Genomic DNA, 15,660 nt, shown 5'->3' on the forward strand with positions numbered 1-15,660 from the left:
GAATTACTTCCTTCTGTTATGCCCTTCCAGCTATGATAGACATCTCTGAAACAGGAAGCGAAAAGAAATCTTTCCTGCCTCAAGTAGTTCTATCGGGCATTTTGACTGCAGCTATGGAAAAGCAGCACAGATCCCTGCCTTTGTTTTTCTGCACCAACTGTAACACGAAAAGGTCTTTCTTCCCCACAGATCAATATTTACCTCAAGAACTGCCAACTCTTTACATTTTTATTAAAGATGTGGTGCCTTTCTGGCCCATGATCCTAGCACTTAGGAGACTGAGGCAGGAGGATTGCAATGAGTTTAAGGTCAACCTGGCTAAATAATGAGCTTGAGGCCAGCCTAGATTACAGAGTGAGACCCTACCTCAAAGCAAAAAAACAACAACAAAAAAATCCTTTCACCAATAAATGTTAACCTAATAAAAAGCTCAATAATAGCTCTCTGTCCTTCAGTGTCTCACTAGGTGGAGATGTCTTCATGAAATAAATAGCATCATGAAATTATTCTGTTAAACACCTTTTGCTTTCCATTGTATTTAACAACAGTTGAGAAGATAATATTTAGGATATGCAAGATAGATTTGCCTTAGCTTCCACCTCAAGTGACATGACCTTAAATATTCACCGTACTCTCCCTCCTATAAATTGGGGAACAGTCTCTCACTCAGTTCCCAAAGTAGTTCTGTCCCACAGAGTAGAACACTGAGAAGTTCGGGACCCTGTGTCAATAAAGCCACCGCCAGCACCCACTTCATGTTCCAAATGGAGCTCCTTTGCCCCACCCCATTTCCATTATCTGCACACACAGAAAGGCACGGAACCCTCCTCGCAGCCGCTTATTAACATGGAACAGTTACGTCATTGCTATACAAATATATTTAGAAACAGATTCCTTTGAGTCTCAACAGTTTCCTGGATATTCAGTCTTTAAAAAACAACAAAAAAAAAAAGTTACTAATTCCTGGGATGGCTTCATGTGACAGCTTAACACACAGGCCCACAGAAGGAGACTCCACATATAACGTTCCCCCCAAAGTCAGCAGAGCCCCAGCCCACATGGAAACTCTGTGGAAGTATCCCACACTTTGGTATCCCCCCTCCTTTTCTAATATGAGATAAAATATTACAGAGACATCATCAAAATTCACACCTGAGTTAGACATCTTGCTGGAACATTAAAGAGGAAAGGTCATAGTGCAGAACAGGAAAAGGCTGTGTACAAGAGCGTGGCCAGTACAAGAGCGTGGCCAGTATCTTGGGCATGGCGTTCCCTCCCTCCATCTCTCTCTCGGTTTGCTCAATTTTTTGTGCTCATAAGAAAGGAGAGGGGGCAGGACAAGCAGAAACACAGGGAGCAGAGAAAAGACAAGTATTTTTGAACTTGGGTGTATGTGGGCAACAAAGAGAACCTGTGGGTGGAAGTATATGATCGGAGGGTAGCTCTGCCATCTCCAGAGAGGAAGGGACTTTGTAGGGCACAAGAATGGAAGAATTTGGTTGTAGAAAAGGGAGCAAGGGCAAAAGAAAATGAGGCAAAACTAGAAACTGTAATAATTAGACAAAATAAGGCTTTGGTGGAAACATGAGATTTCAGTCTTTCCACAGAATTTGCGATCTGTTCAGGATTGTGGCCGAGGTCAGAGCCAAAACCATGATCTACCGTTCTTACAATTTGGCCCACCGAGCAAATGGCTGTCCCCAGAAGCCAATGGCACACAGCCCTTTCTCCGAGAGATGAAGCCATCAAAAACATTAGAGAAAGAAGGTGGCCATAGGCACGGCAGGCAAGCACAGTAAACTCCCAGCAGGATTATCAAGAGCCTGAGACATCAGCGTGGCCTACGGCGAGGCATCGGTGTGGTCTGCAGTCACAGTTTGGTTCTCCGGAGTCTCTGGATCCCCGAGAAGGCAAGAATGTGGGTTTGCTCTTCAGCAGTGGCCGTTTGTCCCACCCGTTCCCAAGTAGTCTGTCCATTCATGGAAGGCATGACTCCCTGCGTCCTGGTGGGAACAAGGGGCCAGGTGGAACTGGAGGAAGTTTTTGGTCTCAGTGGAGGTAGGTGGGATGATTCCAACGGTACCACGGTCTGGGGAAAAAAAAAAAAAAGACCAAGCCAGAGTTACAAACCTGATGGGAAGGTGGCAGCTACAAGGCAGGTAGAGGGAACCTTAAGGGGTGATGAAAACATTTTGGAATTAGATAACAGTAATGGTTGTACAACCTTATTAATTTTATGGCGTATGAATCATACCTCAAATATTATACTACAAATATTATTTGGGTCTCCTGAACCCCAGAAATTCTGACTTCCTAGACTATGAAACATCTGGACAATAGAAGCTACTTGAACTGCCTACATTTGGACAAATGGATTCCTCTCTTCCTGTAAAGCTCAAGTGTGTAACCTATCACTCAACTTGGTTTGCTTGTGTGTTTAAGATAGGGCCTCCAGCTGGGCAGTGGTGATGCATGCTTTTAATCCCAGCACTTAGGAGGTAGAAACAGGCGAATTTCTGTGAGTTCGAGGCCAGTCTGGTCTACAGAGTGAGTTCCAGGACAGATTCCAAAGCTACAGAGAAACCCTCTCTCGAAAAAACAAAAACAAACAAACGAAAAGATAGGGTCCATGTTCAAGACAGGCTCCTCCAAATCCTCCTGCCTCAGCCTCCTGCATGCTGAGATTACAGGTGTGTACCACCATGCCCAAATTTTTTTTAAAGTTTTATATATATATATATATACACACACACACATACATACATACATATATATATATGCATCAGTGTGCACTCATATGGAGGTCAGAGGACAACCTTGGGTGTTGTCCCCACCTTTTTTGAGATAGGTTCTCTTATTGCCCCAACAGCCTTCTTTGAGACAGGTTCTCTCATTGGCCTGGAGCCCAAAGGCCTCTCCCTCTCACTTCCACCCTAGCACTGGGATTCCAAGCACATACTGCCACACCTGGCTTTTTTTGTGTCCTTCTGGCGGTCAGATTCAGTCCCCTGCTTTCCAGCAAGCATCTTACCGATGGAACTGTCTCCCTAGCGCCACAACCTGCTTCAAATCTGTCGTCTTCTGCACCAGGGAGGATTCTCACGACACCCATCCTAAGAATACCTTTTCCAGGAGTTTATTCGGCTTGTGAGCTAAGACCCGCCAGGGCCTGCCCTGCTGCCTCCCAAGCGGACTTGGGAGCCAGATCTCAGTAACACTTTTCTCTCTGTGAGCTAGCTGTACCCAAGGGCCAGAGTTGGTCTATGCCTGAGCTCCAGACTCATGTCATAACATCCTGTGGTTCGAGCTCCTGGTGAGGAGCGCTCCTGAGTCCAGCCCAGGACCTGGTCCTTTCTCACGTGAGCATTTGGAAATTTCCACCATCAAAGCTGAGGATGGAAATTCTGGCTTTGTTGACATCAGCCCTTGCCAGGACTGCTCGCCGGCTACCACTTCTTTTTAAAATCTTCACTCCCTGGGGATGCAGTCCAGTCTAGCTCTTCACTCTGCCCCCCCCCATTCCACCTCCACTGTTACCCCATTTCCCATTTCCAGTTCTCATCTATGGCACCGGCCCAACTCCTCACATGCCCCTGAGCCTGCCAGATGCTGCCTCGCTGCCGTCCACTTACCCCGAGGAGTTAAAGCCGGAGGAGGAGTTCATCGCCGCTTTGGAGTTATTTTGAGATGCTGTGGGGCTGCTGGCATGGAGTCCTGAGCCAGGAGACGAAGGCCTGCTGTTGTTCCCGGGGGAACAGGATGACGTTACTGAGGACAAAGAGAGACAAAAACAAGGCCAAAATAATGTTGCTGGGCCTGGGGACCTTTGTGACACAGCCTTTCCAACACATAATTTTCTCTTGGAATCCCCAAAGGGCACCTTACCATCCCCCTATGCGCCCCCCCCCCGTCTGCCCACCTTCTACCCTGTGAACAGCAAGGCCCACCCATCAGCCCATCCTTGGCGGGGCCTTTATTTCAAGTGCTCTCGGCAGCCCAGGCCCTCAGAGCAGTGCGGCTGGTTCTGTCAGTCCAAGACTTGCCAAAGGCATGGAGGACAGATGCCAAAATCTGCGGGACACGCCCTGGGCAGGAGGGGAGAAGATGTTGAAGCTCGGGAAAGGAAGAGGCATGGGGAGAAAGCATGAGGCATACGGGAGAGCAGAGAGGCTGCCAGACTCTCAGTTCCCTGACTCTACAAAGAAAATGGACATGGTCCCCTTAAAGGGAACCCAAGCCTTGTCTTGGCCCTGGGCCTGTCCTGATCCACCCTGGAACTCATGGTCATCCTCTGTAAAAGAGCAGGTTTGCACTAAGTAGATATTCTTCTTGTTTGGAATCCCAATATGTGTTTCATGCATAGAGCGCTATATATTTTACTATTCAAACTAAGATTAGAAAGGGAAAAAAAAGTAGATCATGCAGAGATCAGCATATGAGGCTTGGACATATCCTTATCTAGGTCTGTGAAATGCTACAGGTGCTTTGGGAGAAACAGAACCCTGAAAATGTGTTCTGGAAGCCTGTCTTCCTCCAGGTTTTTCATACAATTCACTTTGGAATGTGTTATACCCTTGAGTGCTGAGCAATGTTGCAAGTAAAATAAAAACAAGCGTTTGTTTAAACTTTGCTTACCAATATTTTCCAAACTTATGTGACCACAGAACCCTATTCTTCCCAGCCCTTATTTTTAATGTCCTTTGAGACACACTGAGGAAATGCTGACTTAGGTGAAGAGCCTTTTAAGGCTCTTTTAAGGCTTTTTGTTTTGCTTTGTTTTGTTTGAGACAAGATTCCTCAAGGTAGCTCTCGCTGTCCTGGAACTTGCTCTGTAGACCAGGCTGCCTCGAACACCTGCCTCTATCTTCCAAGTGCTGGAATTAAAGGTATGCACCACCACACCTAGGTCCTTTCAGTTTTAATATATTATTTAGATTAATCCTGTGTTGTCTGGAAACCTCTTCGGAAGCTCACCTGTTCCAGGCATGGTACTGTGGACAGGAGGGACGGAGAGGGCACCCAGAGATCCTGATGGAGAGACCTGAAAGGCAAGAGAAGCCTGTGAATGTCCATGCTGCGTCCTTCTTTTTTCTGCCAGGACACTGGGTGAAAGGCTGCAGAGAGCAGTTCGCCTTCCTCAGTGACCTCCTGCTCCATAATTTTCACCTTGTGCGTCATAGGAAGACCTGTGGACTACATACAGCCATCAGGACCCACTTCTGGCCTGCTGCAGAAGCTCCCTGGTGCTGACACAGACCACTCCCCCTCCTGCTGGTGCCCCTGGCAAAGTTCCTCTGGTACTGCCAGGATGGAGGTTTGTGCCAGTGCCCCGAGGAGAGATGAGCAAGTCTTTGAGGCCCTTGCTCTGGCAGATGTTGCTGACTGCCTGCTCTATTTCTACTTTGCATGCTTATAATCTCAGTGCTTGGGAGACTGAGGCAAGGGGACTACTATAAGTTCTGAGTCAGCTAGGGATGCATAGCAAGACACTGTCAAGAAAAAAAAAAGCAAGCAGGTAGAGACTTAAAACACCAGAAGGGGCCATTCAGGACTAGGGAGACACCTTGGCTCAGTCACTAAAGTGGCTGCCTCTTAACAGTCACAGCCTGCAATCCCAAGCTGAGAAGGGAAGACAAAGAGAATCCCTGGGCTTCAACCAGTGTAGCCAAACCAGGGAGCTCCAGGGTCCGTGAAAGACCCCATCTCAAAAAATAAGATGAAAAGCAATTGAGGAAAATACCCAATGTTGCCCTCTGCCTTCCCCCCACTCCCATCCCCCCCCCCCCCACATTTAATCTCCCAGTTCAGGAACCTACCCCTCACTATGATTATCCAAGAGTAGCCTAGGATAAGAAATAATGAGTGGACAGATCTGGGTGTGAGACCTGGCCGTGTCACCCACGGTCTGCGTGACTATGAGTAAGCTATCAACCCCAGGGAGGCTTGGTTTTCTCATCTGTGAAACAGCAGCAGCACCTCCCTGATATTTCTTTTAATTAAGATTTAATGAGATAATGTCTATAAAGGTTCCAGCCCTGTGGCTGGCAAAGAGCACCAGCTTGTTAAAGGTTAGCTGCCTTGCTCCCGAAAGAAAAGGGCTGTGGATTGTTGGTTATCTTTAGGTGCTTTCTTAGCGCCACCTTTGAGCTCAGATCTGCATATTCTTGCCCCTCTTACTTTTCTCCTGTTGACCAGGAAGCTCTGACCAGCATTTTCATAGGATATTGATACAGAGACTCCACTTAGGGACCTGCCATCTACTAGGATCCCAAACAACTCTGGAACAGCCCCTCCAGCAGGAAGTAGCCTGTTTTCCTTTCCTAACTAATCAGAACTCCTTCTCTTCTTCTTACCCTTCGGTTTACAATGAACAGGGCCTGGAGGGGTGGAGGCAGTTTGGGAGGTGTGGCAGAGTGGTTAGAGATGCTATCAGTCACCTCCTCTCCTCCTCTCCCAGATGCCACACCCAAGAACCCTGTTGTTTTCAAATAAATAATAGTGTGTACAGTCACTGTGATTGCTTCCTCCACTTCCAGCTAAAGATGGGCTCTGCATATGCAAACATACATATATATGGTCCCTTACTTTAAGCATTGTTTTTACATATGGTAGCAAAACAGTACCAAGATGCTTTGTGTGTGTGTGTGTGTGTGTGTGTGTATGTTTTGCTGGGGACTGAGGCAATGGTCTTATATATGCTAAGTCAGGGTTATATATAACATTGAGCTACATATACCTTCCAGCCCCTTTTAAAATTTTATTGTTTATTTCTTAAAAGATTTTATTTTTAATTATGTATACATGTGCTGGTATGTGTGTGGGGGGGTGCATGTGCCTGCAGTGCCCACAAAGGCTAGAAGAGGGCATCAGATACCCTGGAGCTGGTAGCTGGGTGCACAGGAGGGTGCTGGAAACTAAACTCAGGTCCTCTGCAAGAGCAGGATGAACTCTTAACCACGGAGCCATCTCTCCAGTTCCTATTAATTTACTTTTCTGACTTAGCTAGCTCGAGATTGCTATGTGTCAGAAATAAAAGACATCAGTTTTCATTCCACCAAGACCCGAAGAAAAGACAGGATCAGAAGACACTCCTTCATCCAACCTACATGACATTGGGTGTGGAACTCTTGTCTTCCAGGCATGATATGACCATTTCTATCTAGAGAAGCTTATTTTTTTAAAAGATTTATTTAATTTTATTTTGTGTGTACGGGTATATTGCCTGCATGTATGTCAGTGCACCCTGGGCATGCCAGGTGCCTGCAAAGACCAGAAGACATCAGAGGATCCCCTGAACAGTTGTGAGTGAGCGGTCATGTGGGTTCTGGAAATTGAACCTGGATTCCTCTGGAAGACAGCTAGTGCTGTTGCCTGCTGAACCATCTCTCTAGCCCTAGTCTGTGGTTTTTTAAGTGCATGCTTTCTCACAGGCTCCTCTTTCTGCCTACTAAAGCACTCTTGATACTTCATGTTCTTCAGGCAAATCATGGGCTCCCCAATGCTGCCATGCTGACTTTTTAACTTTATTTATTTTTTTTTAATTTTTTATTTTTAAGACAGGGTTTCTCTGTATAGCCTTGGCTACCCTGGAACTCACTTTGTAAACAAGGCTGACCTCAAACTCTGAGATCTACCTGCCTCGCCTCCCAAGTGCTGGGATTAAATTCGCCCAGAGAGTTGAGTGTCTTTTATCTGCATTCCCACAATGCTGCTGTGGGACTCACCAGGCTAGATCTCTCACACACACTTGGTTTTACTTCCCGCATTATCAGTCTCTTCCTTCTCGGGTTCTTCCCTTGATCCTCTTGTTCTCAAATGACTGATGTCACCAGAGGGTAGAAGTGAACCTTTCTGTCTTTATACAAATTCCATAATGGAATTCTTCTTACCCAGGACTTCAACGGCCACCTGCTTGTGATAGTCCCAGCTTCCTCCCAGCTTCTCTCCTGGCCCCTGTAGCCAATGTCCCAAGCCTCCAGGGACAGTCCCACTTAAGTGTGCTGCAGGCCTACATCATGACGACGCAAAGAACTGGAGCACTACCTTTCCGCACCCCAAAACCAGCTGGTCCTGTTTGCTGGGTCCACACAGAATGCTAACCATTTACCCAGCTAGCCCAGCCGGAACACTCTGAGTCATTCCCAGGCTTCCCCTTCCACTGCTTTCCCTGCTCCAAGCCAGCTCTGAGTTTATTAACTGAGGCCTTTTGCTTATATTTTTGTTTGTTTTTGACGTAGGGCCTCATGTATTTGCTGAGTAACAAAGGATAACTTCTGAGCCACCCCAGGTGTTGAGACTCCATGGTGGTGCTGTAGGTGGAGCCAGGGGCTTCATGTATAGTAGGCAAGCACTCTACCAACTAAACCACACCCATAACCCTTGTTTATCACTTGACACTCTCCTCTCTCCCCTGTCCCATGACCAGTTCAGCCCTACCTTCCAACATTCCTCTACATGGAACCACCTGAAGTTCCATGAACTTGCTGTGTATTTTTCCCCACCTCGCTGTTCTCACACTTCCCCTGGAGACAGCTCCACCTCACACATACCTGCCACTGTAAACTCAACTCAGGCACTAATGACCTCCCGTGGGGAAGCCTTCCTAGCCACTGTCCCCAAGGTGTGTTAGGGCTGCTCCTAAGGTCGCTTAGAGAAATGATTGTGCTGTTTGTCTCTTGTTTACTTGTGTGTATCCTCTGCTAGACAATGAGGTCCCCTGGCACTGGAAATAAATGTCATCTATCTCCAGCACTTGGTGCAAAGACCAGCATAGAGCTGGTCTGTGGATATATAGGGGAAATCAACAATGTGGGAGTTTTTTATGTAGGTCTTACCCAGACTGCAACCAGCCTGCTGGAAAACTAGAGGACGTCATTTTATCCAACTTCTCTACCCTTTTACCGCTACCAAAGATAGAAAACTACACCATTAACCACGTCCCATCTCTCCCTAGACGGAGCAGGACACATTCTAATTTCCAATCCTCTGTGTCTCCATAGAACTTGAATCCCATCTCTCCCTAGACAGAACAGGACCCATTCTAATTCCCAATCCTCTGTGTCTCCCTAGAACCTCAAGTTATTCTCAGCCTTGGCTTTTCCTGGAACACCAGAGGCTAAGATTTAACCCCAGCTAGGTATTGCCTCTCGGGTGCCTACGAAGCACACACAACTTAATATAAATGGTCTCAGATTCTCAGCTGTCTTTGTTTCTCAAGCCTGCTCTTCGTTGTCTTCCAAATTTATCATCATCATCATCATCATCATCATTTGGAGACAGGGTCCTTCTAAGTAGTCTTGGCTATCCTAGAACTCACTATGTACATCATTCCGGTCTTAAACTCACAGAGATCCACCTGCCTCTGCCCTCCCCCCCAAGTGCTGGGATTAAAGGTGTGTGCTACCATGTCCAGACCGACATTTTTTTAAAAGGGCAGTGCCAACAACACGCATCCAGTACTCAGGTAGCCCAGTTGGTAGCATGTTTGCCTAGCATGCAGGAGGCCCTGGGTTCCATATCTAGCACCAGAAAAACCAGGTGTGCTGGTGCATACCTATAATCCCAGCACCTAGGAGATAGAGGTCACCCTCAACTACACAGTGAGCTCGAGGCTTGCTTGGACTACTTGGAACCCTATACCATAAAACAAACAAAACAAAACAAAAGCATCCGGGGAAAAACAGTCTGTTTTTGGAATCTGAGCAATTAGCAAATCTTACTGACTTCACAGCTGAAGAACACACAGAGTCCAAGCATTTATTCTCATCACCATGGCTACCACCCTCCACACCTCCTCTGCTCAGCCTGATGGCTGTCTTCTGGCATGTCTCTGGCTTCCCGAGTTATTCTCCACTCAGCAGCCCATGTCAACCAGCTCAGATTTATACATCCAGGCTTTTCCAACACCTTCCTATTCGAGTCAACCGAAGTCCTCTCACTGAACTCCAAGACCTGAGGTAGTCTAGTTTCTGGTACTTCTCTGAATTCATTGGGCTTTTGACCCTTTTGCAAAGACTTCCTTGGTGGTCCCTCCACCTCTTTCCCCTAGATATACACATATTTCATCCCCTTAAAAATTTTAGATTTTCATTCAAATACCACCTAATCAGACAGGGCATCTCTAACCTTCCTGTTAAAAAGGCGAAAACACACCCATCATCTTGTTCATGTTGTTGTTTTTTAACTGTATAACACTTTATTTATGCTACAAATATGTGTGGGCATGTGGGTGACACATAGCATGTGTGAGAGGTCAGAGGTCAACTTTTGGGAATGGGCTGTCTTCTTCCACCATGGGGATCTCAGACATGGAAACTGGATCATCAGGTTGGGCAGCAAGCATCTCTACCGGCTGAGCCATCCCAACAGCCCCCCCTTCCCTTCCACACCTCTTTAATCTTCTTCTATTATGCATATTTTACATGTTGTACCTATTTGTTTATTCATGGGCTGAATCTCACCTGCCCACTACCTACCATGCTGTGGTATGGCAGACTCCTGGCCTCCACGTGCATGGCCCCCAAGTGTTTGGCAGCCAGCCTGTCAGCCAACTCCAAGTCACTTACCAGGCGGGAGTTGTAAATGGGTGGCTTGATAGGTGTGGCCACAGGGCAGTTGATCCGCTTCTCCTTTTGCCGTCGATTGCAGAACCAGACCCTGACCACCTCCTTCTCCATGGACAACTGCTCTGCGATCATGGAAATCTCTTCTGAGCTGGGTTTAGGGTTCTATAGGGACAAAGGGATAGGGTGTGGTCAGGAGACAGAAACAGGAGCAGAGATCAGAGGTGAGGGTCGGATGTTCCAAACACAAAACATTGAACATATGGGTCAAAGGCCTTAGAGTCAGACCAAGGGTGGAATACTGACTTTATCATCTGTGCACTGAGCGTCCTTAGGAATTCCCATTACCTCTGAGCCCCAGTCTTTCCAGATACGGAGTGAGACTACCTGCCTAGCACACAGGACTCTGGTAAAGGTTACAAGAGAAAGCATGTGTCCACCATCAAGCACAGGGCTGGAATGGATGCGAGGATACCAAAGGTTGGTCCCTTCCTGTCCTCTTCCCTTTGGAGCATTCCCACGGCAAGGCCTCCTTATGGAGGGGAGGTGGAGACCTTGAGGAAAACCTCCCTCCTAAGTCCTTCCTCGTGACCTCTCCCTTCACATTTCTTCCTAGAAAACGAGGAGGCTAGACTGCTCAGGCCCACCAGGTGTGTGGGAGAGCTGCAGGCCGTATGATGTCACCGTTCTGTCCCGCTGACCTGCCACCCAGTCTGAGGCTTGAGCCCCTTTCCCTTATTCTTGTATCCCCCACCTTTAACTAGACTGCTCTAAGAAACCCGAAAGATGGGAAACTCAACTCCAGCCATCCTGCTGGCAGGATGCAGCCACGGAATCCCTGAGCCAGACTCAGCGGGGGAGCTGCTCAAGGCCAGCAGAACTAGCAGCCAGGACCTACGGGGCTAGACTGGGTAGTGTTCAGTAACAGCGAGGCTCTAGGGGAAGCTACACGACAGCTTCTAGGGGAAGCCTGTGTTTCCCTCTTCTCACTCCTCCCTGGCTCCCACGAGGCTCACAGCCCGCAGACACTGCCTCAAGAATATGCTCTTACTATCCTTGAGAAGACTGTTGTTTAGAATCTATGGTTAGAATATCTAATTGAGAACATGGAAAGATTTGAAAACTTTTAATTAAAAAAAAATGAACGCATGGTTTAGAAATAACTGTAAGAAGCAAAACATTCTAATTGGTGGAACAAAAAGAGACTTGTGCAGTATAATCACAAGTGTCTAAATGAGCACTAAGGGCAACACTACAATTGCTTTCAGAAGGCACTGGAAGCTGGGTGGCGGCACAAGCCTATTATCCTAACACTTGGGGGCGGGCACAAAGAAGATTGGCATGAGTCTGAGGTCAGCCTGGGCTACATAGTGTTATATACAGGTCAACCTAGGTAAACTCCAGTGTGAGACCATATCTTTAAAAAGCAAAGACAAGACAGGCAGACAAGAGGCAAAATGAAAACAAAAGACAATGGGCTATCTTTCCTTTCTACTTTTCTTCCTATGTTTTCCAAATTGTTAATAATGAACAATGACTGTATTATTTTTTTTGTTTTTTGGGTTTTTTTTTTTTTTTTCAAGACAGGATTTCTCTGTAGCTTTGGGGCCTGTCCTAGAACTAGCTCTTGTAAACCAGGCTGGCCTCGAACTCACAGAGATCCGCCTGCCTCTGCCTTCCGAGTGCTGGGATTAAAGGCGTGCGCCACCACCGCCCGGCAACTGTATTATTATTATTATTTTTTATTTATTATGTACACAATATTCTGTCTGCGAGTATGCCTGCAGGCCAGAAGAGGGCACCAGACCTCATTACAGATGGTTGTAAGCCACCATGTGGTTGCTGGGAATTGAATTCAGTACCTTTGGAAGAGCAGGCAATGCTCTTAACCGCTGAGCCATCTCTCCAGCCCAACTGTATTATTTTTTAAGTTAAAAATCTTTTTTAAAAAATTTAGAATTTTTTCTTAAAATTTAACGTTTATTTATTTGAGAATGGGGCATACACTATGGCAAGGGGGATGGAGTTCAGGGGGCAACTTGCAGGAACTGGTCCTTCTTCTACCGTGTGGATTCTAGGGACTGAACTCAGGTCATAGGCTTGGCTACAAGCCCTATTTTGCCCTTTGCTAAGCCATCTTGCCAGCCCTATATTATACTTTTAAGTTGAAAAGCAAAATTTGTTTCAAAAGAGATGGAGACTTTTACATAATGCCCTGGCTTTCTCTTGTCACCTCAAATGTATATAGAAACACACGCCCTACTGGTATGCTGTGTTTGTTCTTGAATCTTCCAGTGAGAAGAATAATGAGACCCAAATACATGTCAACAAGGAAAAGTTTTCTGGAACTCTCGAAGAAAGCATTTCTGGGCTCCTAGAGAAGAGTGACTAGGTTTCCTCCCAAGACAGGTACTTGTGTAGCAGAGGAGAGTACTGTTTAGCATCTTGCACTGAGCCCAGCTTCCTGCACATGTGGGACCTGCTAACCTACGGGCACAAGACTGGCCCACCCACTCCCACCCTAGGAGGTTGGTTGCTCACGTCTTGAAATCGCTTCTCAAGTGTCAGGCGGATGTTGGTCTCGATGCTGGTCCGTTTCTTCCTCTTCCTGCCAAATACTTCGCTGAGAGTAGGGTAGGAGCTGGGTGTGTTTGCCGAAGGGTCTGATGGGGAGGACTCTGGAGAGAGGAACAAATGAAGCTCAGAGAAGGAGATGTGTGGCTGGCCCAGTCTGCCAGAAGTAAACCTGAGGTTTCTCAGCCCTTCCCACGAACCCTGCAGGGCTATATTCAGAATTAGCCCTGACCCCAGCAGAGAATCCAGAACAGACGGAGTCCTGCTTCTCCAGGATGCTCCGGGCGAATGTCCCCCAGGGCTCCCACCACAGGTCTCCATGTGTTCACTGCTACAGTTCAGGGATGCCGAGGCTTCAATGGCCTGGGGGGGGGGGGGGATGAGGTAGAACTATGAGTCACGTGGTCTGGCCTGTTTTAAAAGATATGACCCTCTGGGCTCTGTGCATACTGAGTGAAACGGGTTTGCTCTGGCACGTAGGAATCTAAGGTATTCTGAAGACCTTTGTCCTTGAGTGAAAGGTGGAAGCCAAGGCTGCAGGGTGGGGAAAAGGTATAGTAATGGTGAGCCCGAACCCTTTCCCAAAGATACTAGGAGCTTCTATCATTTCTTCTCTTTGGATGGTTCAGTAAAAGTTGTCTTGGGAGCACTGTATTTAGGAGGAGGAGGAAGAGAATTCCCAAGTATTCTTCTGAGTGAGGGGACTTCCTTAAAGGGACCCAGCCTGGCCACCCAAGCTACTCCTGCCTTTAACACTGGAGTAGTAATTCATAACCTACACTCCTATTTGACAGAGCTTAGCCCTGAAGAGGGGCTTATTCCTTTCCTCTCCACATGGGCCAGGGGCCACCCTGCCCCACACACTTGGCAATGCCTGGAGACATTGTGGGAGGTCTCTCAACTGGGGAGGTGAAGCAGATGCTAGAGTAGGTAGAGATTCAGGCTGCTCACCTCCCACGCCGAGGTCAGCTCCTAAGGGAGAACAGTTTCACTCGGTCCAAATGTCAGAAGCCCTACCTTTCACTCTTTCTAGATGTCAAGTTCTGGCCATCATTCCAAATGCCCTGCCAATTTTCTTACCCCCCTGACCTGGATCCTACAAAACCTACTTCCTCATCACCCTTCCGGCTGTCATGCTTTTCTGGCCAGTCCTCATCACAGCAATTGCCTATCCTGCTCCAGAACAGCCAAATAAAGACCTGAGCTAGGCCTGGGTCTTTTGACTCAGCGGGACCCTGCAGGGCCCTCTTTGCCATCTTCTGACCTAGACTGATCCCATACAACAATTTAAGTTAGTGGATTAAACTTAACCTCTAAACTGCTGTCTTGAAATATAGGATAGGTAGCTCTGGGACAAGGGATAAAAAGAAAGGAAGGGAAGGGAAGGGAAGGGAAGAAGAGGGGAGGGGAGGGGAGGGGAGGGAAGAAGAAGGGAGGAAGGAAGGGAAGGGAAGGGAAGGGAAGGGAAGGGAAGGGAAGGGAAAGGAAGGGAAGATGATAGAGGAAGGTCATTGGCTAATAAAGAAACTGCCTTGGCCCATCTGATAGGGCAGAATTTAGATAGGCGGAGTAAACAGAACAGAATGCTGGGAGGAAGAGGACAGAGCCAGACACGATGAAGCAAGCCGCCAGGTAGGACATGATGAATCTTTCCCAATAAGTGCACCTAGTGGTGCTACACAGATTATTAGAAATGGGCTAAATTAATACATGAGGATTAGCCTAGAAGAGGCTAGAGCTAGTGGGTCAAGAAGTGTTTAAATGAATACAGTTTGTGTGTTGTTATTTCGGGGCATAAGCTAGCCAGGCGGCAGGGAGCAGGGCGGCAGGAACGCAGACCACAGCTCCTTCAACAAGAAGAGAAGAGAAGAGAAGAGAAGAGAAGAGAAGAGAAGAGAAGAGAAGCAAGCTGTCCTGTTACAGAGGAGCCACATCTGCCAAAAGTCCCTCAGTTAAAAAAAAAAAGACACATTTTCATCTCTGCTCACCATTCTCCTGGATTTTACCTTTTGGTTCACACCAGGCTCAAAAGGGCAAAAAGGGGATTCTGTGCCTTGACTTGGTCGAGCCCTGTCACAGACACACCCCTAGAATCACCCCTGTGGCTTCTCCTGGGGCCCCTTCCATGCTCATTTCTCGTTTCTCTGCCACCCACCTGCATCGTTCAGCCACTTCTCCAGCAGTGGCTTGAGTTTACACATGTTCTTGAAGCTCAGATTGAGGGCCTCGAATCGTGAGATGGTAGTCTGGCTGAAATCATTGCCATACAGCTTTCCCATTGCCAGTCCCACATCTCCCTACAAGAGGTATTGAGAGGGAGGAAGGTGAGGGACAGACGTCACTGTTTTGCCTGTGTTCTCTATGGCCCCAGGGCTACCACGCAGACAGAGCTCTGAACCATGAAGCCCATGACCTCACACCTTCTCAGGACTTTTTCTTCTAGGATACAAAACTGGCTTCTTTCTTTTTTTTTAAAAGGTTTTTTTAAAATATTTATTAATTTATTATATATACAATATTCTGT

General features: G+C 47.2%; 1 protein-coding gene across 1 annotated transcript in view; it reads right to left on the reverse strand.

Annotated features, from left to right (window-relative positions):
• Positions 1-706: 706 nt before the first annotated feature.
• The window catches only part of Pou2f3 (POU class 2 homeobox 3), an 83,129-nt gene continuing 68,175 nt past the window's right edge, over positions 707-15,660 (reverse strand). Inside the window, exons 5-10 of the mRNA XM_050120113.1 lie at positions 15,292-15,433; positions 13,104-13,240; positions 10,566-10,727; positions 4,975-5,041; positions 3,633-3,768; positions 707-2,089 (exon numbers count right to left, since the gene is read on the reverse strand). Of these exons, the coding sequence (XP_049976070.1) occupies positions 2,050-2,089; positions 3,633-3,768; positions 4,975-5,041; positions 10,566-10,727; positions 13,104-13,240; positions 15,292-15,433 (684 nt within the window). The 3' untranslated portion in view covers positions 707-2,049. The remainder of the gene's footprint in view (positions 2,090-3,632; positions 3,769-4,974; positions 5,042-10,565; positions 10,728-13,103; positions 13,241-15,291; positions 15,434-15,660) is intronic.

Source organism: Alexandromys fortis, unplaced genomic scaffold, assembly GCF_014885135.2.
Source record: "Alexandromys fortis isolate MF-2015 unplaced genomic scaffold, M_Fortis_MF-2015_v1.1 scaffold_190, whole genome shotgun sequence".
In the NCBI taxonomy this organism is placed as follows: Eukaryota; Metazoa; Chordata; class Mammalia; order Rodentia; family Cricetidae; genus Alexandromys; species Alexandromys fortis.